General features: G+C 42.7%; 1 protein-coding gene across 3 annotated transcripts in view; it reads right to left on the bottom strand.

The window, feature by feature from the left end:
• The window catches only part of LOC124009674 (tenascin-R-like), a 123,880-nt gene that overhangs the window by 54,631 nt on the left and 46,160 nt on the right, over positions 1-23,089 (bottom strand). For 2 of the 3 annotated variants that reach the window (XM_046321718.1, XM_046321721.1), the window contains exon 2: positions 425-1,027. In XM_046321718.1, the coding sequence (XP_046177674.1) occupies positions 425-947 (523 nt within the window). In that variant the 5' untranslated portion in view covers positions 948-1,027. Of the gene's footprint in view, positions 1-424; positions 1,028-16,333; positions 16,377-23,089 lie in introns of all 3 variants that reach the window. The other variant, XM_046321720.1, reaches the window with a different exon arrangement.

Raw genomic sequence — 23,089 nt, 5'->3', positions numbered from 1 at the left:
TAGGTGAGTAGGTGTCTAAACTTTTGACTGCAAGAATGAAATTAATATACTGTATATGACAATGTAGGCATATATTATAGGTCTCCCTGTCTTAGTATTTTGTGATTACAGGACCTTTATAATTTCTATAGTCTTCTTTTAGATGAATGTAGCTCTGTCCTTGAGCCCTTGTCTATTGATGTTGTCTATTGTGTCATGTTTTATGTGTTGTGTGTATCCGCTGCTTTTAGAACAGCTAATGAGGATCCAAATCAAATAACAAATCGCAAACCCCCAGGCTTTATATCCTCGTGCTACTTGAAACAAGATGCTCAGTAACTGAATAAATAAAACCTAACATTCCACATTGGCCTCAAAGTAGCCTATGACCAGGGTACAGTAACTCTAATAACAGTGTCAAGCTGTGCTATTATTCCCTACTTACCCATGGCTGAACTCTCCTCACAGCCACAGTTGCCAGAGCTGCACTGAACTCTGAGCAGCGACACCTCTCTCTCCAGCATCTCGATGCGGGTGGCCAGCTGCTGCATGCTGTTGGCTGCGGGACAGGCGCAGGCCTGTTTGGGGATGTTGATGCGGTGGGTGAACGTGACCTGGCTGTCTGTGTCCACTGTCTGCTCTGTGAACTCTGTGGGGTCCTCCCCACCCCCACTGGACATTGCTCCCCTGGAAGCCTGACTGGGTGGAGCCGCTGCTGATTCAAGATCCACAGAGCACAGAGACTCCAGGGGAACATTGATGTTGTACACATGGTTGAAGACCATGGGCTGCTCCTTGACTGTCTGGTTGTTAAGTGGGCTGGTGGGGCCACCTGGAGGGGCCTGTCGTCTGACCCTGGTGGTCCGGACCAGCTTCTGCTCCTCACCGGATAGGGATGGAGCAGGCTGGGACCCCAGAAGGAGTAAAGCCAGAGCCAGGCCCAGCAGCCAGCCACGTGCAGGGGCCATGGTGAAACACCACAGCGTGAGAACCTTGGGCCTAGCTAGGGCTCTCACCACCGTAACTTCCGTCAGACTTCTGATAGGATCTATAGAGGAGAGAGAAAAATGGAAAATAGTATTTGATCTATTGTGAAAGAATAATTGCCTTGGAAAATAACTGGATGCTTATGGGATGTTTTTCGAATCCTTAAATATACGTGTTTCTGCACACAACACAATATTTGATCTTTCTCAAAGGGGAGGGATGTTGAAATATTGAGCACATAGAACATGTTGATATGGATTCAATAGAGCCTGGCTTTAGTGATTTTTCTTTCCACTGTAATCCTCTCTCTTCAGCAACTGGGCTTGAGGACAGGAACAACCTACAGAATGAATCACATTGAGGGACTGATTCCTGTCTAGAAAAGCCTGTGGTCAGAAAGTGATTATCTGCGATTACATTTTTCCATCTCTGTTAGACTAGATGGAGGGATTTTCTCAAAGCTCAATCAGCAGAATAAAAATGTGAGACGTACACTATACGACACACACTTAGGATCAGTTCATGGAGAAAAAATGACTTTGTACGAGGACACAAATCAGGACAGTATGTAAGGTTATGTCTCAAAGATGTATCTGTAGGAGGTCAAACATGCATACCAAGAAGCCTACAGAGGCTGAATACATGCAGCCTTTTCAAAAGTTTGTATCTGAAACTGTAACGACTTCTGCCGAAGTCCTGTCGTCTCCTCCCTTTGCCCGGTCTCCCTACGGCCCTGTTTACACACGTCTTCCGGCACTACGGGGTGCCCTACGGGGTGCCTGAGGATAGTGTCTGATCGGGGTCCCCAATTTACGTCAAGGCTCTGGAAGGCGTTCATGGAACGTCTGGGGGTCTCGGTCAGCCTTACCTCAGGTTTTCACCCCAAGAGTAACGGGCAGGTAGAGAGAGTTAACCAGGATGTGGGTAGGTTTCTGAGGTCTTATTGCCAGGACGGGCCGGGGGAGTGAGCGGCGTTCGTGCCCTGGACAGAGATGGCCAAGAACTCGCTCCGCCACTCCTCCACTAACCTTTCTCCATTTCAGTGTGTATTGGGGTATCAACCGGTTCTGACTCCATGGCATCAGAGTCAGACAGAGGCTCCTGCGGTGGACGACTGGTTCCAGTGCGCGGAGGAAACATGGGACGCCACCCATGTCCACCTTCAGCGAGCTGTACTGCGACCGTCACTGCAGTGAGGCCCCGGTGAACACCGGGGGACAGGGCCTGGCTCTCGATCCGAAACCTGCCCCTCCGCCTGCCCTGCCGGAAGCTGGGTCCGCGGTTTGTGGGGCCATTTAAAGTCCTGAGGAGAGTGGACGAGGTATGTTATAGGTTGCAGGTTACAGCTGCTGGAGCCGCGCGTCGGGGGGGTACTGTCAGGACTTCTGCCGAAGTCGATGCCTCTCCTTGTTCGGTGCTCGGCGATTGACGTCACCGATCTTCTAGCCATCATTGATCTATGTTTCATTTTCCATTGGTTTTGTCTGGTGTTCTTACACACATGGTTCCAATCCCATTCATTATACGTTGTGTATTTAACCCTCTGTTTCCCCTCATGTCCTTGTCAGAAATTGTTTATTATTATGTTCATGTTTTATGGATTGGTTCGCGACGGGTTCTTGTACCTACACTTATTTTATTACGGACTTTGGTTTTGGAGTTTGTGTTTTAAGTTATTAAAATACTCCATTTATACCAAGTTTTGATTCTCCTGAGCTTGACTTCCCTGCCACCTACATACACGATGTGACAGATTCCCGAAAATTGTCTTGTTATCTTTTGTTGTTGACGAATGCCCCGTTGTGAAGTGAAAGGGAAGTCAACCTTTCATGTTATTTCCTTGTTATGTATCACAAATCAGGGCAATTCCCCTTGACTACATTTTTGAAACCAACCACAGGTATGATCTTTGGTTCTTTGTCTTTGCTACATATCTTTGAAGGTTACTTATGATCACGCTACAACCTCAAGGTGAGAGTACACAACAGATGTGGTGCATGTGTGCTGATGCTGAACTGAAATAGTCATTATACAACTAAAGTCATCCAGGGATTGGGAGATCCTGCATGTTCAAATATGCTGTGTGACGTACTGTAACATATCAGGCTTGCCTGCTATACCTTTATATACACGGCTTTGGCCTTGAGAACGGGTACATGATTAAACCTCCCCCACCTGTAGAGAATGGGAAATGTTCCGACCTCTCCTCATGCGAAAAGATCCCGTTTGACACGACGCAAGCCATTTAACCAGCAAATCCACCAAATAAATGAGAACCAGAAAGATGAGAAAGAAATCAAATGGACAAACCCAACTGGAACATTATTTTCACACCCATTAAGTAGTGCAGGGCCCCTTTGATTAAAGTGAAAACGTGGTACATGCAGTCCTAAAGTCAAAATGACATATTCAATGAATGGCCCGGAATGGCTCTCTGACTCACACACAGGGACTTGTATAATGGGCCTGCTCCTCTATGCCACAGCAACAGAGATACACCAACATGCCCCCATTGCCCTGCGCTCCAGCTCAGGAATCAGGGGCGTTGAGACTATGGGCTGCATTTGTTGAAGTTGGATAGAGATTCGATATTCATAGGACATTTTCCTCAGGCCTTTAGGTTTCTGCAATTGCAATGGGGCCACAGTGTTTGTAGACAGATGTGTTTTATCAAGGCCTGTTGTCGGGCCTCAATTAGGACGCCTCTCAATTAGAAGCGACAAAGAGGAGGATGAGGATCAAAGGCTCGGGGGCAACAGCAACGACTATTTCAATTTATTGTTCAAGGGCAAGGTGTTTTAACACACATTTCTGCCCTGCATTCACTTATTGGTCATCCTCCTGACTGAGCGTAATGAGAACTGACGGCGTAGAGGCTCACAATCCGTCCATTGGGCCGCCTACCGCTGGACGGGTGGAAGTGAGGAGGCATTATGGGAGCTGTGAGCACGTTGACAAGTCATGAAATTAGTTTGGGGCTACTATGGCACATTGCCATTTTAAGCTATACCCTGTAATGACTAGTAGTATAACAATGAGTAGTGTACCTGCTAAGGCAGATGACCAGTGAACAATAGTGTCAGTTTTATTGAAACTGGTCATTTTCTTGGGAAATTGAATGTGAATTGGTTCTCCCGGGCCGACCCCCTGCAAGCTGGCATGATCAAAAACTCACTGAGGCATAAAGCAATTCTGTTCAAAGTTGATGATCACGAACCCTAGAAAACTGTCTGTTTCAATATAAAACATTTACGAATTGTACTTTACATATACACATTTGGGTATACCCCTCTGACAAAACCCTCTGACAGGACACTCAGTAAGCATCTGCAGCTTTGGGATGCCATTGACAAGCAATAAGTGTCTATTTTTGAACATGATGTGGGCTGGCAGATAATTCACAAAGAAAGCCATTTCAATTTCATTGTACACCCAAAAGCAAACAACCTTGGGTTTTGTTCTTAGCCATATACATTCCCCCTTAACTTCGGTTCTTTCAGAGACTATAGTCATAAAGCTGAATATCCCTTCCATCCAAAGTCTTCTTTTTATGGCTCAGGCTGGAGATGATACAAGAGAAGATGTGAAAAAATGCTCCAATTATGCACAGAATCAGGTTTTGTCTTAATGATGTAGAGAGAGAGAGGTTTAAAAAGAGGACTTTTCTCATAAAGCTGCAGCGAAGACAGTGAAGAGGGATGACTAGAGAGAGTCTATACAGTAGAGGACTTTTCCACTGGAGATCCATTCTCCACTCCTCACCACATATCACAGAGGAACAAAAGCTGAGTATCATCACAGGCATTAATGTTATGTTGTCACCCATTTTAAGCAGCCATTCCAATAACAAATATACTGAGCCTCCCTTTATATCAGCAGCATTTGCTTTCACCTTGGTATTAACATAACATTACCATCAAGCCGAACCATGCGATAACTCCTGTCTGTTGACGGCCAATAGCACTTTTCACCTTAATTCTCACTGAGAACAGATAGTAGACTGGCTGGCTTGATTGAAATGTCAGGACGAGGAGCATGTATGACAAAAGCTCATGTGGAATAGCATGTCTGGACATTTGGAAATTGAGAATTCCGTTAGTTGTTGTCATACCTGTGTAACAGTGTATTAACAGTGACATTTCACGTGTAGCGCCATTGTTTTCGTAAGTGTTCATATAGTATGAATGTTTATGATGCAAATGGAAACCTACATCAGTGTCTGTTCAACAGTAAATATAATCAAAACCCTGAGCTGTTCTTGTGTTTTTTTGTGAAATTGGCCTATTACTCCGAGTCTTGAGGGTATTTACTGTCTAATGAGCTCATCAATGAGGGTCATACAGTAGGATAAAAATACAGTGTAGGTTTAAGATGCTGAAAGCTACACAGTGTTACTGCTAGAGTAGGTCAAAAAATACATTAACCTTTCCCTAACATAACGCACAATCCTATTTCTCTGCTAAGCATTCAATCTGTAGATGTCCTACTCATGCTGTATAAGGAGATAGCGGAGATGTTGCAGTAGCATACTTTCAGTGTGTAATGATGAGTGACCTCCGGAATGACCTGCAGTAAGGTTTTATATCAGACAAAAAGGCACAAAGATGGATTGCTCTCAAATTCAGGCACAGCAACACTTCAAGCCTGCAGGTTTGAAGGAATACAAAGGCTGGGATACAAGCACAACGCCAGGACAAGATCATTGTTAGAAATAAATAATGTTACTAGGCTACCTCTAATCAACATCAAAGAAAGGCAAATCATTCCTTGAGGAGCTAATATTTCATCTGACATCTATTGGGAATAGAAGTTTCTGTAAAAATGTTCTATTCAACACTTTGCTCTCCTTTCGATCTGCTTTCATTTCTCATTCAGCTGACATTACCCTGAGTGGTTCTTAAAGAGGGGTTACACAAGCTATTACACCACCTGCTGCATTATATATGAGAGCACCATTGATGTTCCTAACCTCCCATGTGCCGTGCTAGATCACAGTGTCTCCCGGCGCCCTCAGGGAAGAGCATCCTTGTTGTAACTCTGAGGCGACGCTCTGCATATCTTTATAAACTCAGCTTATCCGAGTGGAAAAGAGGCCTAAAGCCTTTTAACTTCTCCTCCATTCTCCTCCTACTCCTCACTTCTCTCCCCTACTCCTCACTTCTCTCTCCCTACTCCTCACTTCTCTCCCTACCCCTCACTTCTCTCCCTACTCCTCACTTCTCCCTTCTCCTCCCTACTCCTCACTTCTCCTCCCTACTCCTCACTTCTCCTCCCTACTCCTCCCTTCTCTCCCCTACTCCTCACTTCTCTCCCCTACTCCTCACTTCTCTCCCTACTCCTCACTTCTCTCCCCTACTCCTCACTTCTCCTCCCTACTCCTCACTTCTCTCCCTACTCCTCACTTCTCCTCCCTACTCCTCACTCTCTCCCTACCCTCACTCCCCTCCCATTCTCTCCCTACTCCTCACTTCTCCTCCCTACTCCTCACTTCTCCTCCCTACTCCTCCCTTCTCTCCCCTACTCCTCACTTCTCTCCCCTACTCCTCACTTCTCCTCCCTACTCCTCACTTCTCCTCCCTACTCCTCACTTCTCCTCTCTACTCCTCACTTCTCTCCCTACTCCTCACTTCTCCTCCCTACTCCTCACTTCTCTCCCCTACTCCTCACTTCTCTCCCCTACTCCTCACTTCTCTCCCCTACTCCTCACTTCTCCTCCCTACTCCTCACTTCTCCTCCCTACTCCTCACTTCTCCTCCCCACTCCTCCCTTCTCTCCCCTACTCCTCACTTCTCTCCCCTACTCCTCCATTCTCTCCCCTACTCCTCACTTCTCCTCCCTACTCCTCACTTCTCCCTTCTCCTCTCTATTCCTCCCAGTACTGAACATTGTGTTTATATACTGTATGTCCCGTAGAGGACTTTCTCTCTGCAAAGACAAGTGAGCCTTGGGGGACTAGCGACTACCTGGATCCGTCAGTAGGTCAAACTTCCTGTTAAACATACTGTACTAGGGCTTTCCAGAATAATCTACGGTATACTAACTGTCAGAGTCACTTCATACCCAATGTCCTGTGTCATAATGGAAAACATGGGGGGGGGGCAGAGCACCAGAGGGATGCTGCGATTCTGCTGCTCCCTATTCTCCTAGCGTCTGTTTAACTCCATCTTTCGCTTGAAATCTCTCTAGCTGTCCTCCTTTATTTCACACAGTATATCGGTCCAGACCTGAACTGTTGAATAAAGAGGTGTCTGTGTGTACGGTGCTGAATCACTGATGGAGTTGGGTGAGCTGGGTTGCTACAGAGCTCGGGCAGGCTCTAGCTAGCCGCACCACAGAGAGGCCCAGACAGGCCCAGCCAGGCCCTGGGAAGTGAATTGGTAACCCCTATTTGTACAGGTTAATGTGCAAACATCCCGACATGCACACTGTACCAGTAGCCAGCCTCCACAGGCGCTCTGCCCCTCTCTACCTTGTAAATCTCTGTATTGCAACATTCCGATTCAATTATCATTACTCCAGTAGCACTTGGCAAATTGCCTTGTCTTTCAGGATCATTGGCCACTGCTCATTTTCAGTACCTGTGACCTAAAAGGTTTGCAGATCTACATTACTCCTCAGTCCTTAGGCCTTTTTCTCATAAGGACACGTGCCATTACTACCTGATCACATTGTTTAAAAAATAAATACAGCTTAACAAAGTAATATTTGGAGAAGTTTCTTCTCTGCAAATTACAAGGGAAATGCAATATTTCTGAATAAAATAAATACCCCGTAAGTCCTCAGTAGCCTCAATAGTGCAGAGTGAGCAAGAAGTCACATTTTGGCTGATATTGCAATGAAAGAAACATGCCATCTGCTAAAATATGCTATCTGCAAGAATGTTACTTAGTGCTTTGATAAAAGGTAGACAAGATACAGATCAAGAACATAATTCTGAGCTGCTATCATTGTTCCTATCTGTCAGAGGAGAGGCTGTGGGACCAGCTGCTGCAGCAGATACAGAGGGCTCAGGGGGTACAACATGAATAATGACCAACCAAATGGTTCCCTGTTTAATGGAGGGACAGTAAAGCATAACACAGCCTGGATCCCAAATGGCACCCTACTTAGTGCAGGGCCCATAGTATATAAGGAATAGGGTGCCATTTGGGACTCAGGCACAGTCCATTTAAATGCTGCTGAAGACTCACTTTCCTCATGCCGCTATGATTCAGGAGAATTTAATTTCATATTTGTCCCACCAGGTCAGAGGCTGCAGGCATGCTGGGCGCCATGGTGACGGTCTGCTTTTACAGGAACTGCTTCTCTTGTGATCTATTGTTTCAGACCATATATTTAAAATATGTCAAAATACATGTCTCAGTATTGTTTTCCATTCGTGCAAATGTGGTTGTGAGGAACATTTGTTCTGTCCAAGTTTAAAATAACACAAAAATATTGAATGTGTGATCCACAAGGTGTCTTTCGAGAGGATGCATGTTCTTTATTAACTCGAGGACTGAGTTCTGTCCCTTGGGTCCTGCAGCAGTATTGCTGTCGTTAAAGCATTTGGGAATCCCTATAAGCCCACGACTGCTAATGATTCAGACCCAACTTCATTCCAATGAACCCATGTTTCTGTATCTGCTTTTTCTTTCCTAACCTGACAGTGAATCCCACTTATGCAAAGCATCAAATAATCTGTCAGTGCTGTGGCTTCTTCTTCCCTCTTAGGATACAGCACTGTTCTGTTCCAACCCAACCCGCCTTTTTGAAACAGTCTTGTCTCCGTCTCGTAAGTCATTTTCTCCTTTCATCTCCCTCTTTCAGAGAAGACTGTTTTTTTTTTGTGGGCCAGAACTGACAGTTACTGTTCGGCCTTTCATGAAAATATAAGAAACGTCTTCTCTCTGCCTTTGTGCAAGGAGAAAGAGTCTGAGATGAAGGCAGGATAAAATGACGGAGCAACGTAATACAAGAACATAATACCACAAGGTGTCAGAGAAATGATGAAATAACTACCGGGATCAAGACGGGATAGATGTGTTTTCTTGTTGGTGCCTGTTTGAGTTAGATGCCAAACCAGAGGAAGACATCAATCCTTTTACATCGTTAGGATTTAATTCAATCATAAAAAAAAATATAGGTTTCAGTGATACAGTGATTTTGTTTGGACGGTGCAACATGGTATTTTGAGGGTCTAAGGATGATATCAAAGTACACGCCTCTTGTATGCATCGTCCACTACTGTTTATGCCTCCTTTCTTCCACTCGGGTAAATGGAAATCTGTCCGTGAGAGGTTTTCAGCATCACCTTGTAAAGATCAACTGGAGATAAGTTACCTGTCAACTCGGATAGGTGGAGAAAATAACACGCTGCAAGGAGAAGCGAAAATAGGATGTGTAAATATGCTCAGAGACAAGTTGAACATTGAGTTGACTTTCATCAATATCAAACACTTCTACACAAGAATGTTAACAACAAAAGAATGGACATTGCTCGCATTGGCTGACTCATAAAGCCTTGTTTCATCCCGACTTTCACCTAGTAAGATTTGACTGGTTATGATTAATAAGATATTTTAATATAACTATAGAAGTTTGGAAACAGGCATTTTGATGCCGTGTAGAAAGTTGAAAGTGTAGAAAGTGAAACCAATCCATTCCCAATCATCCATTATTGATCAAGCCAGGGTTATATTGGGGTATATTGGGTTAGATTGATAATGAAAGATTGATAATGAATCACCACTATCTGTACCAGGGGATTTCATACAAGGGGCATGAAATCCTTCCTGAAATATCTCCAGATCTAACTAATTAACAGGCAGCTGTTAGACCACTAGGTCTACCTTATCCTGGGAGGACAACTCATCAGCCTAAGGGGCTGTGTGTGTGTGTGTGTGTGTGTGTGTGTGTGTGTGTGTGTGTGTGTGTGTGTGTGTGTGTGTGTGTGTGTGTGTGTGTGTGTGTGTGTGTGTGTGTGTGTGTGTGTGTGTGTGTGTGTGTGTGTGTGTGTGTGTGTGTGTGTGTGTGTGTGTGTGTGTGTGTGTGTGTGTGTGTGTGTGTGTGTGTGTGTGTGTGTGTGTGTGTGTGTGTGTGTGTGTGTGTGTGTGTGTGTGTGTGTGTGTGTGTGTTACTGTCACCACCATACGTAGTCATGCCTGAAGCCTTCACTATGATGGGGCCACTAATCCCCATTGGTTAGAAATCAGAGATCAAAGGCTTCCAGTGGCTGGTACTTCACCTCCATCTCATGTTTGCTGCTCCACCACAATAACAACAGTTCCTCTACGTATTTCAGTAAGACATTAAAGATGCAATATCCCAGAGGGATCTAGACTAGAGTCTCTGATCCCACTATCGCCGCCACACATAAAAAAAATACTCATCTACTGTTGTGTGGAAAGAATACATGAATCTCCACAGTACGATATTACCGACTCACTGCTAAGCCCTGGCTGTATCTTTGTGATCACGAGTTTAAAAAATGAAGTGTTGCCAAGTCAGTCAGACAATTACTCTTGGTCTCTTGAGCCCCACAATGCTCTGCAGCATGCACCAAGGGATAACTCACTTTTTCAACCAGTTGAGGAAATTGGAAGTTTAATTGAAGATGATAGAAAATGAGTCACTAAATGCTCAAAATGTGTATACTAGTACAGTATCTTTATAACAAACCAGTACTCTTTCACTTTAATCCCATTTCTGTATACCCGAGGGATGCACTTCAAAAGCAATACATGTCAACACAATATGCATGCTGAAGGCCAAGCCATGAATACTTAATAATAAAGCATATCTTTATGGTTGATGTTGTCTTAACTTGAGCGTAAGCAGTGGTCCTCTTGTGCCAATGTCTAATCCTGCACCTATCAACACACAGAGAGAGGTGTTAAAGGCGAACACACACACCCTGGCCATGAGCTCTCTGTCAGTCGGGGTAAAGAACAAACACACCACACCAACACTCTGCTGCAGGGATACACAAAGTAGCGAGCAGGATGCTTGTCTCAACATGAAAAGAGAAACCATCCTCATTTGCTTTCCTCGCCTTGTCTCTTCCTCAGGGCCTTTGCTTACCTACTGGGAGATAAAGTGACAGCCTTTGCAAGTTGTGTTGTCAGCTGTAAGGAATTGCAAATGCACTTTTTTTCTCATTTTCCCTCCCTCTTCGACAGCTGTGCCGTTTTATTAAATACACTGAGGATGGCTGCAGGGTTAGATCTTAACATGCCATGGTGCTGATGATACCTATCTCAGTGTTCCTAAGAGAAAATAGATTACAAGTCCCATGGCTACATTGGGAATCCCTCCACGTTGTACTATTGTACCACAAACACACACATCGGCACGCACACACACACACACACACACACACACACACACACACACACACACACACACACACACACACACACACACACACACACACACACACACACACACACACACACACACACACACACACACACACACACACACACACACACACACACACACACACACACACACACACACACACACACACACACACACACACAGAGAGATGCACAGAGTTGAATATTTCTCTGCTGTCCCAGTCCCATAGGAGAACAGTATCAAACATGCACCCTGGCACATGAGCGCACACACACAGGCATGCACTCACACACACACACGCACATACACAGAAACACACACAGACACTGTTTAGTATTTCTCTGCTGTCTCAGTCCTGGAGGAGGAGAACGATACAGATAATCCTGTTTCAGGTAATTCACTTTTATGTGGTTGTGAGAGAAAGGGATTTTAAATCATTCAAAATGCTTCCTTCCTTATTGAGCATGTCAGAGCTGTCCTGGCTGTCCTGCAGTGTATCAAACCATAAGACATACTGTACTAAAACTGTACAATATTGAGATGGTTGTTGTAAGACAAATTCTCTCAATGGCCCACATGGTCAAAATAAAGGTAGCTAGATAAATAAATAATAAGCTTTCCGTGGTATATTATCTGTGGAATGCATTAATGGCTTTGCTATGGCAATATTACTTGAACATGTTTGCTTGTACTGTATGGTGATCATATGATAGAAATTGCTATGCGCTACACTATTTTTATAGAACTGTTTTTCAGTATAACAATCATTTCCTCAGCTTGAGTAAGGGTTGCAGGATCTATATTCAACCTGTCCAATGTTGGGTTTGGTCCTCAGAATATTAGGACCTATTGGTTCCCAATCATTTTGGGAACCATCATGAAAGCTCTGCTACAGTATAATCATACTTTTCACCAAACAGAATTGCATATTTTGCATATGCAAAATTAATTACGCTTCAAACTATTTATAAATTAAACATAAACATAAATTAAACATAACACTGAACACATTAAAAACTTTGGGTTATTGACTGGAAAGATAGAAAATATTAGACATGATATGATGCTGACATTTTGGGGGGAAATTGTCACGTTGCCAGCGGTACTACCACTGTAAGGAGAAGGAGTCCTCTACAGTACTACTTGTGGCTGGTCTCTCAGTGTGAATCATTGCTGATATCTTGTCATTTGTAATCTTTTGGAGATCCTATTTCCAATTTGTTGATGCAGCAGATGGATTGCCTCACAGTCATCGTTTATCACCCGCCACGGGAAACCTATTTTGTCCCTTTTCTTTGAAAAATGTGCTTTAAACCCTTTTTAATGTATTTCTAAGCAGTTTCCTCAAACAATATACAGTAAAACTTTCCTCAAACAATATACAGTAAAACTTTCCTCAAACAATATACAGTAAAACTTTCCTCAAACAATATACAGTAAAACTTTCCTCAAACAATATACAGTAAAACTTTCCTCAAACAATATACAGTAAAACTTTCCTCAAACAATATAAGGAAACCTTTGCTTCCAACATTGTACCCATTCATATTCTCACTCTGAATTCTAGTCCATAACTGGAGTTTGAAAACCTTGACTACAGAACATCAAGTTCAACTTCAATGCAAAACAAAACGAAAAGGAAAAGCCAAACAATGTGAAAACTTCTCACGCTGGTGAAAAAATATATATTTTTAGATAATGATAATGCCTCGTGCCTCAATACACAAATGACTATGCATAATACAGTACACCGAATGTACAACTTACCTGGTGAAGCCGTGGATTGTGTATGTGTGCCGTTCAGAGGGTGAATGGGCAAAACAAAAGATTTAAGTGCCTTTGAACGGGGTAGTAGGTGCCAGGGGTACTGGTTTGAGTGTATCAAGAACTGCAACACTGCTGGGTTTTTCATGCTCAACCGTTTTCCATGTGTATCAAGAATGGTCCACCACCCAAGAACATCTGGCCAACGGCAGGCCATTGATCGAAAACGGATCATTGATGAAAGAGGACTAAGGAGGCTGACACGAATTGTGCAGAGCGACAGATGGGCTACAGTTAGTCAACTGACAGTCCAGTACCAAATTGGGGCCCAAAGACCCATAAAAGAATGTGTGAATGTGTTTTTTTCGGCAGAATAATGCCCCATGTCACAAAGCTAGGATTGTCCAGGAACGTGACAGTGAATTCAGCTTACTGTAGTGTCCTGCCCAGTCACCTGATCTCAATCCAATTGGGCATTTGTGGGATGAGATGGAACGAGTTATTCGTAGTAGAGATCCACTACCTGCCAACTTGACACAACTGTGGGAAGCATTGGAGTCAACGTGGGCCAGCATCCCTAAGGAACGCTTTCGATAAAATTGAGATTTTCAATTTATGATACTTTTTTTTATTTAAATAAAGGATATTTTTGGTTGCCTGGCTAACTCCTTGTTCAGGCCAAACACTACGCCACGCCAACGGACGTTAGTTCCTTCTTCGCAATGAGTCTGGATCTGAGCACCTCGCCGACGATTTCTGGAACGCAGACACATTCTAAATGTTCTGAATGGTCCCAGATACCAATGGGTTGGGACAGAGTCAGAACACACATGGATAAAGCAGCGTTTCGAAAATTTGCCATTGGCATTGCTCCACTGATTGGTTAGAAATGATCAAATCGCTGATGACATTATTTTGTACCACATCCCTAATTTTGACGTCAGCACAAACAACTTTAGTGATGGCAGTCTCAGACGGAAGTAGGTGGAGAGCATAGAGCAGCGGAATAATTCCGTGTGAGTCGTTAGGCAATATTTTGGGTTGGCTAGAAGGATAATTACAAGCAGAAAGAGCCATTGTTAGCAGTTTAAGACTAACTGAGTATCGAAGGCCTTTTGATACCAGCTTTTATTAAAGAAACTACTAACTGGAATGATGAATTCAACACTGGTTGCAAAATCCATAACTCTCGCCAACTTGCTTGCTGAATTAGGAAAACAATAGAAATGATGACAGTGGCAGTGTGCTGTATTATATGCATTGCAGCAGGAGAATAACCAACACGGTTGAGGGTCTACTGAACTGAAGTAAATCCTTTTTAGTCCAGCAAGGCTTAATATAGCTCTTTATTTTACAGTCAATCAATCAATCAGATTGATTTATAAAGCCCTTTTTACATCAGCCAATGTAACAAAGTGCTATACAGAAACCCAGCCTAAAAACCCCAAACAGCAAGCAATGCAGATGTACTGTAGAAGCAGAGTGGCTAGGAAAAACTATCCAGAAAGGCAGGAACCTCTGAAGAAACCTAGAGAGGAACCAGGCTCTGAGGGGTGGCCAGTCCTCTTCTGGCTGTATCAGGTGGAGATTATAACAGTACATGGCCAAGATGTTCAAATATTCATAGATGACCAGCAGGGTCAAATAATAATAATCATAGTGGTTGTAGAGGGTACAACAGGTCAGCACCTCAGGAGTAAATGACAGTTGATCATGATCATGACCATGATCATGATCATTCAGAGTCAGAGACAGCAGGTGCGGGACAAGGTAGCACATCCGGTGAACAGGTAAAGTTTCCATAGCTGCAGGCAGAACAGTTGAAACTGGAGCAGCAGCAGGTGGAATGGGGTGGACAGGGGACAGCAAGGATTCATCAGGCCAGGTAGTCCTGAGGCATGGTCCTAAGGCTCAAGTCCTCCAAGAGAAGAGAGAAATAGAGAAAGAGAGAAAGAGAGAGTTAGAGGGAGCATACTTAAATTCACACAGGACACTGGATAAGACAGTAAAAATATTCCAGACATAACAGACTGACACTAGCAGCATAAATTGCAACATAAATACTGGAGGCTGAGACACGCGGGGTCGGGAGACACTGTGGCCCTGTCCGACAATACCCCCGGACAGGGCAAACCAGGCGGGATATAACCTCACCCAATTTGTCAAAGCACAGCCACCACACCACTAGAGGGATATCTTCAAACCACCAACTTGCTACCCTGAGACAAGGCAGAGTATAGCCCACAAAGATTTCCCCCACAGCACGAACCCAAGGGGAGCGCCAATCCAGACAGGAACCCACTCAAGTGATGCACCCCTCCTTGGGACGGCATAGAAGAGCATCAGTAAGCCAGTGACTCAGCCCCCGTTATAGGGTTTGAGGCAGAGAATCCCAGTGGAGAGGGTGGAACCGGCCAGGCAAAGGCAGCAAGGGCTGACTTGCTACTCTTGTAGAACCTTTCAATTGTCTATGGAGTTAACTTTTCTGGGTTTAAACATTTGTGCAACTAGTCTATAAACTTGCTATCACTGCATACAAAAATGCCACATGCATTTTTAATGTTAGGCGAGACAGGCAGTTTAATATATGTACACTACTATTCAAAAGGTCACTTAGAAATGTCCTTGTTTTTGAAAGAAATGGTGATGGTTGCTGATAATGGGCTTCTGTACGCCTATGTAGATATTCCATCAAATAAATATGCCGTTTCCAGCTACAATAGTAATTTACAACGTTAACAATGTCTACACTGTATTTCTGATCAATTTGATAGTATTTTAATGGACAAAAAAGTGCTTTTCTTTCAAAAACAAGGTAATTTCTAAATGATCCCAAACTTTTGAATGGTAGTGTAGATATAAGTCTATTCCACGAGCGATGAAACAGGATTTTGGAAGGAAACACAATAGTTGCTGAAGGGTGTTTACAGAGCTAAGCTAGCCATTAAGTGAATCCTCAGTTAATCAGGATGCCAACTCTCACTCAGCAGTCTCAGGTAGGATTAACCTGAACCCAGCGGACTACAGGCCCTTTCCACAGTTATTAATCTGGGTTTTGCCAGTTCCCAGCAGGGCAAGGGTTGGAAAAAAGTGCCAGTGAATATCTATGACTATCTGACATTTCTGCATGCCAAATAAGACAATTGATTAGAATCCATAAATCCGTCTCTTGGCACTGGCCGCTATAAATTACAGCCTTGGATTTAGAGGCAATAACATGAGACAATTTTTCTAGTGGAGTGATGGGGACCAAAAAACTTACCTCATTCAAATGCATCTTCACAATGACATGCCACTTGCTCTTTCTATTGAGATGGACAAAAAGCAGACATGTTTCAGCTTGAAAGGAGACTTTTCTTTCTGCATGCCTGCCAGACTCAAGGATCTTTAAAGTGTTTTTATCTCTTGCATTTCATTGAGAGGCAGGGTTCAATGAAGAACGGTTCTATAGAGTAGTCAGAAAACAGCAGCGATGGGCAACATATTAAAATCAAATGGCTTTTACCCTAAAACGCATGTAAAAAGGTTTGATCTGCACAGTCCATTCAGCCAGTTATTTATCTTCAAAAAATGTACAACATTTGCAACGCCTTAAAATAAGCCCATCATGCACTCCTGGCTGGGAGCTGAGAGCAGTGTTGTGTTTTTCCCATGCTTTCAAAGAGTAAATGTATCCATCAAAGGCAGCATAAAAGAACTGACAGTTCAAGTAATGTGCTGTAGGCAGGCCATGTCTTATTAAGAGGTTTTTAATGGCTTTATGGCTCGTGGCAAACACAACAACAGCCTGCTGGAGACACTCATAACCTGCTCCTGCACTTCCACTTCTCATAGCAGCGAAGGTAAAGAGGCATACAAGCCACCGCTGATTTGCTACAAGAGCCATTCCCTCAATGGGAACATTTCTCGTGCTATACACACCATAAGCACCTTAAATATGTATCCCCTGCCTATCAGAGATTGTTGCAAGGAGGTCAAGATTCTCAAGACCATACTTGAGAAAACGCTTTATAGTATTGTTGGATAAAAAGCAAGAGACAGTGAAATGAATTCATTTTACACACCTTTTTTTGAGCATTACAGTACAGAACCTTGCAACAACCCGCCACATCAGATGTGAGAAACAATAGACATGATTTTAGATCTATCGGTAGGCTAACACTTTATACACAGGGCCTTTATACACCCAGGGCCTTTATATAGGGTTTATAAAGCTTATAAAGGGTACCTTAATATAAAGTATTACCAATCTATCCGTATCAGTATAGTGAGGCAGGAGCATTTAAATAAAGATAGCATCTATTACATCTAGTGACTACCTACAGTACCCTCACTCTCTCCTTGGACTGCAGCCCACTCATAGGCAGAGAGGTGTGGGGAGCAGAGTGTGTTTGGGTGGGAGGTAAAGACAGGAGGCCAGTCATGGATTTCCTCCAGGTTAAAACACAGAGGCAGAGAGCGTGAGAGAGAGGGAAAGTGCCCTCCTCAATCAATTGCTATTGACCCTTATTACAGTAGGGATAGGATTAGGAATATGCCTACCTCTGAGATAAATCAAGCATTTGTTTTTTTGCTTGTTTGGTACCCCCTGCCTGTTATACAGTACCATATGCTGCCCTCAGTAACAAGTAAGATGTCGTGTCAATTAACATTGTGAAAAATGTTTGGGTCGGCAATTGGAAGGTTCATTACTTGAGTAGCCTTAGGAATGAGTGCTTAGGTGAGCTCATTGGAAATTGTAACACAATCAATGTAGCCATCTATTTGCCCAGCTTTCTTAACCTACAGAGGCTTCCTTAGATATTTGTCAGTTGATTTCAGATCGGATGCCGTCACACAATCTTCATGGATTTGGTTCCCAGTTCTACTGAATTCTGCCTTGTTCATATAGTCAAGGCTCAAATGACCAAACAGAGGCATACATTACGTTCTTTACCAAACTCATTTTGAGATTAGTGAGTCACAGAGATCACTTACAGTAACAACTGACAACTGAAGTTTGGAGGACCCACATTCGGGGAGATAATTTAGAGGAAACAAGGTGGATTAATGGGGAGTGTTCAAGGTCCACAAGCAATATGTTGAAAGTGATTCCCTCCTGTGCCTCAGATTATTCACTGCAGGACTCACTCAATGAATTTTGGCAAATGAAGCTCTCTGCATCCTATATATAACGTATGCATCTGAGATGGAGATGCAACTAAGACTGACCATTTCCGTGATGAAGTTATAGAAGTATTGGTTATTTATTTGACCGCCTCTTAAAGTGCGTTGAAAAGTTTGCAGACATAAAATAAACACATGTTCTAATTGGCTGATTAGCTGAGACAATATCTCACAATGAGTTCTGCTGTGCACCACAGTTCTCACGGAGACATACGTCAAGCCTTTGTTCTGCCAGTCAGCTTGACAGTGTCTTGACAACGGCACAGGCAGACTTCTGAAGGCTTCTGTCACAACTGTCACAAGCATCTGAGACACACCTATCACTTCAGAGACGACATTGCCTCCCTGGACGGAGGACGGGGCACAACCAAAAGTATTTTGGTACACGCATAGAGTTCTGACTGACAATCTGTTAGCTGGCAAATATCTGACCTTTCGATTACGGTTTATAAACCAAGGCAGCTCATGGAGGTTGATTTCTCTGCTTGGATGAGGCAGCAATAGATGGCTATATAGACGTGTAGATGCCACACCACAGGCAGTATTCCACTTCATCATCGTCCGGGACAAGGTTATTGGCTGTGAAGCCAACCAACCCTCTGGTGGTGTCTAGACTAAAAGTGGACTGTGCTGGCCTGGATGTCAGATGTGGATTGACATATTGGACTGGCCTGTAGAAGAGGCCAGGATCTGATCAATGCATTGGGATGCATTGGGCCGTTGGGCTGTTGGCGCTGTGTGGAGGGGGAGCATGGGGCGCATTGATGGTGCTGCCTGCCCTTGAACACATGCTGTCTCTAAACAGAGATCAATTGGCCCAGTTTTGTCTGTGGAAGTAGTGCGCAGAACGGATGTGTATCAGGGGAACTGTTGGTGAATCAGTCCTAAAATCAGCCTCATGTTCTTTCTCTCCTCAGAGGGGAACACTTGAACACCAGGGATTTTACTTGATGTACTCTGGCATTCTACCATAACACATTCTCTGTCAATGAATGTACTACTTCAAAGACAGTTATTTCACAGAAAAACCCTCATGACCTATACTGTCTATTCTTTATTGATTATTTTTTGCTTTGTTATCAGATGAGAGTTCCACTTCATGGATCATCAATGTGCAACTCAGAAAGCATCAACTGATATAGCTGAAATTGTTACAGTACATGAACCGAGAAGTCGTTTTATCTGGTATCTTAAATTGTCTTTTTTCACCATGGTTAAATTATGTTTGTTGGCTTCAAACTAAAGAAATTATGGACACCTGCACCTCTATTGGATATTTTCCTTTTTACAAATTTGAGGAATGGCAACTGTAAATATGAGACCCAACAGCATCCATATACTGTACTGGGAGGATGCTGTTCTCAATACTGATGGCAAGGTCACACCAATGAAATCCTATTTTTAAATCAGTATTCATTAAGCCTCTAATTCAAGACAACTAGGAGAAATTATTTGCATTTTAATATATGTTTTGCCTTCCTGCACTGACTGCATACAATGAGTGCTCAAATAGGATAGCACAGAACACAAACATAAGAATAAGAAGCTGCCTTTGTACTGTATGTAAAAGGTCCCACAGATGGACCCTGTGAGCATATGGCTCTGCTGGAGACGCGGACATCCATCATCTGCAACGTTGAGAGTGGAAATGAGGAATACATTATTCTATTTTTAGGATTTTACATGGGGATGATACTACTTTGTTATCGCCCAACCAAATTTGTTGGCAGAGTTGATTTTTAAAGGCAATGGATTACTCCATCTGGGAGTCATTTACTGCTAAGGTCAAAGGTCATCAAAAGTCATTTTTACTGGAGGATGTTTTCCATACAGTGTGAAATACTGTCTACTCAACTGTGGTACATGGTGGCCACTCACTCCAATCACCATGGAAACTCTCTGCTGAACCCGACATTTTGGGCTGAACGTTTAGATAGTAGTTTCAAATGATTATCATAGCAATACTTAGAAATGGTCATCATTTGTATCAACGAATATCTACTTACTCAATAGCTTACTGAACATGCTGCATTGTAAATCGTTACTTTAATGGCCACTTTCCATATTGCATCATGCAGTTATTTTAATATCTCCTGGGCTAGAAACTATAGACTTACAGGAACTCAGGGCAACTATATAGTATCACCAGCAGAGGGAGTTGCCTACAACCATGAAACAATTCACAAAGCCAGAGGTTACATCCCAATCAACTGCACTACTATTATCTACTACAATAGATATTGAATAGGGTACTATTTGGGATACAGAGAGGGAATTGGCAACTAAAGGGTCCAAATCCCTCACCATCAACCCCAATTACACTTTTAACATGTTGAAGTCTGGACATAAGTTCACCAGAGAAAACCAGCTATTTTGGACTATCATTAGATACATACAACCGTGGCCTATTTGATACTACTAGTGTATAACACATGCATTGTCACTTCGCCTGAAGTCAAAACCACTGATAACATTTTCATGTCTTTTTTTGTTTCCTGTTTTGTTGGATTGCATTCATTTGAAATGACATGGGGATCGTCATAATGGCACGTTACAATGAAGGCCTCCAAAAATTGGCAAGACCTAAACCATACCATCGCAAGTCAAGTCAATTGTGAAAGGTTTTGATATGCATATAATATGTTATGCATATGTTGGTTAAAACCTCTTCCGTTTGTGTCTTCAGTTTGCATATAAATAGTGTTTTGTCTCTAAGCAACGTTGTACTCTCAGTCAGCTATGCTCCAATGCTCATATGCCCATATGCATACCTGCCAAAACAATCGTAATTGAAAGTCAATATACCTACATGAAAGTTTATAAATAAGTGTTTTAGATTAGTCTTCATCACCTACAGTGTCAATCTAAATTATACTGAGAGCATAGAGGGAAAAAGAAAGAATATAATATGACAGATGAACTAAGTGGTTTAACCGACTTGTATAACACTAACAGGAAAAGTATTTTCTGTGTGTGGGGGACATGTATGCATGCATTAAGGAAATGGCAGCTGATGGACGGAACAGAAACACATTGGTTTAACTTAACCAAGAGAGGTAAACACATTCTGATAAATGCTCTGCCCAGTGTGACATTAAATAAGTCAAAGAAAGTGGTCCATCGTGTGAAAAACTGTAATTCATGTTCTTCAATAATAATGACAGCTTCCTCGTTGTCATGCAGCAAAGGCAGGTCATTTGATTTCATGGACTGAGACTTTGAATTGACTTTATCACGAGGAGGAGACCAACAAAATGCAATGACGTGGAGAATTATTAGTCTCACGGCTGAATTCTGACATGGTTGAAATCCAATCACTTAAGTCAATGTGAACTATTCATAATTGAACTTCTACGGATTATTAAATACAGTATGTATAAAAAAGTTACTTTCCATCAGACCTGCATTCAAATACTATTTCAAACATTTCAATCACATACACTCAGTGTACAAACCATTAGGAACATCTTCCTCATATTGAGATGCACCCCCTTTTGCCCTCAGAACAGCCTCAATTTGTTGGGCATGGACTCTACAAGGTGACAAAAGTGTTCCACAGGGATAATGGCCCATGCTGACTCCAAATCTTCACCAAAGGTAAGTCAAGTTGGCTGGATGTCCTTTGGGTGGTGGATCATTCTCGATACACATGGAAATCTGTTGAGCGTGAAAAACCTTGCAGCGTTGCAGTTAATGACACACTTAAACTGGTGCACCTGGCACATACTACCATACCCAGTTCAAAGGTACTTCAATTCAATATTTTGCCTTGCCCATTCACCCTCTGAATGGCACACACTCCCAATCCATGTCTCAATTGTCTTAACACTTAAAAATCCTTCTTTAACCTGTATCCTTCCCTTCATCTACACTGATTGAAGTAGATTTAACAAGTGACATCAATAAGGGATCATACACTGCCTTGCAAAAGTATTCACCCCCTTGGCGTTTTTCCTATCTTGTTGCATTACAACCTGTCATTTAAATGGATTTTTATTTGGATTTCATATAATGGAATACACAAAATAGTCCAAATTGGCTAAGTGAAATGAAAAAAAAATATTCTAAAAACACACACAAAAAAACACAAAAAAAATGTAAGAGTGGTGTGTGCCTGCTTTATTTATATATGTATTCACCTGCTTTGCTATGAAGCCCCTAAATAAGATCTGGTGCAACCAATTACCAGAAGTCACATAATTAGTTAAATAAAGTCCACATGTGTGCAATCTAAGTGTCACATGATCTGTCACATGATCTCAGTAGACAGTGGAGCAAAAAAGTATTTAGTCAGCCACCAATTGTGCAAGTTCTCCCACTTAAAAAGATGAGAGAGGTCTGTCATTTTCATCATAGGTACACTTCAACTATGACAGACAAAATGAGAAAAGATTTTTAATGAATGTATTTGCAAATTATGGTGGAAAATAAGTATTTGGTCAATAACAAAAGTTTATCTCAATACTTTGTTATATACCCTTTGTTGGCAATGACAGAGGTCAAACGTTTTCTGTAAGTCTTCACAAGGTTTTCACACACTGTTGCTGGTATTTTGGCCTATTCCTCCATGCAGATCTCCTCTAGAGCAGTGATGTTTTGGGGCTGTTGCTGGGCAACACAGACTTTCAACTCCCTCCAAAGATTTTCTATGGAGTTGAGACCTGGAGACTGGCTAGGCCACTCCAGGACCTTGAAATGCTTCTTACAAAGCCACTCCTTCGTTGCTCGGGCGGTATGTTTGGGACCATTGTCATGCTGAAAGACCCAGCCACGTTTCATCTTCAATGCCCTTGCTGATGGAAGGAGGTTTTCACTCAAAATCTCACGATACATGGCCCCATTCATTCTTTCC

The sequence above is a fragment of the Oncorhynchus gorbuscha genome, linkage group LG22 (assembly GCF_021184085.1).
Source record: "Oncorhynchus gorbuscha isolate QuinsamMale2020 ecotype Even-year linkage group LG22, OgorEven_v1.0, whole genome shotgun sequence".
Lineage (NCBI taxonomy): Eukaryota > Metazoa > Chordata > Actinopteri > Salmoniformes > Salmonidae > Oncorhynchus > Oncorhynchus gorbuscha.
This window is presented reverse-complemented; position numbering and strand designations above follow the sequence as displayed.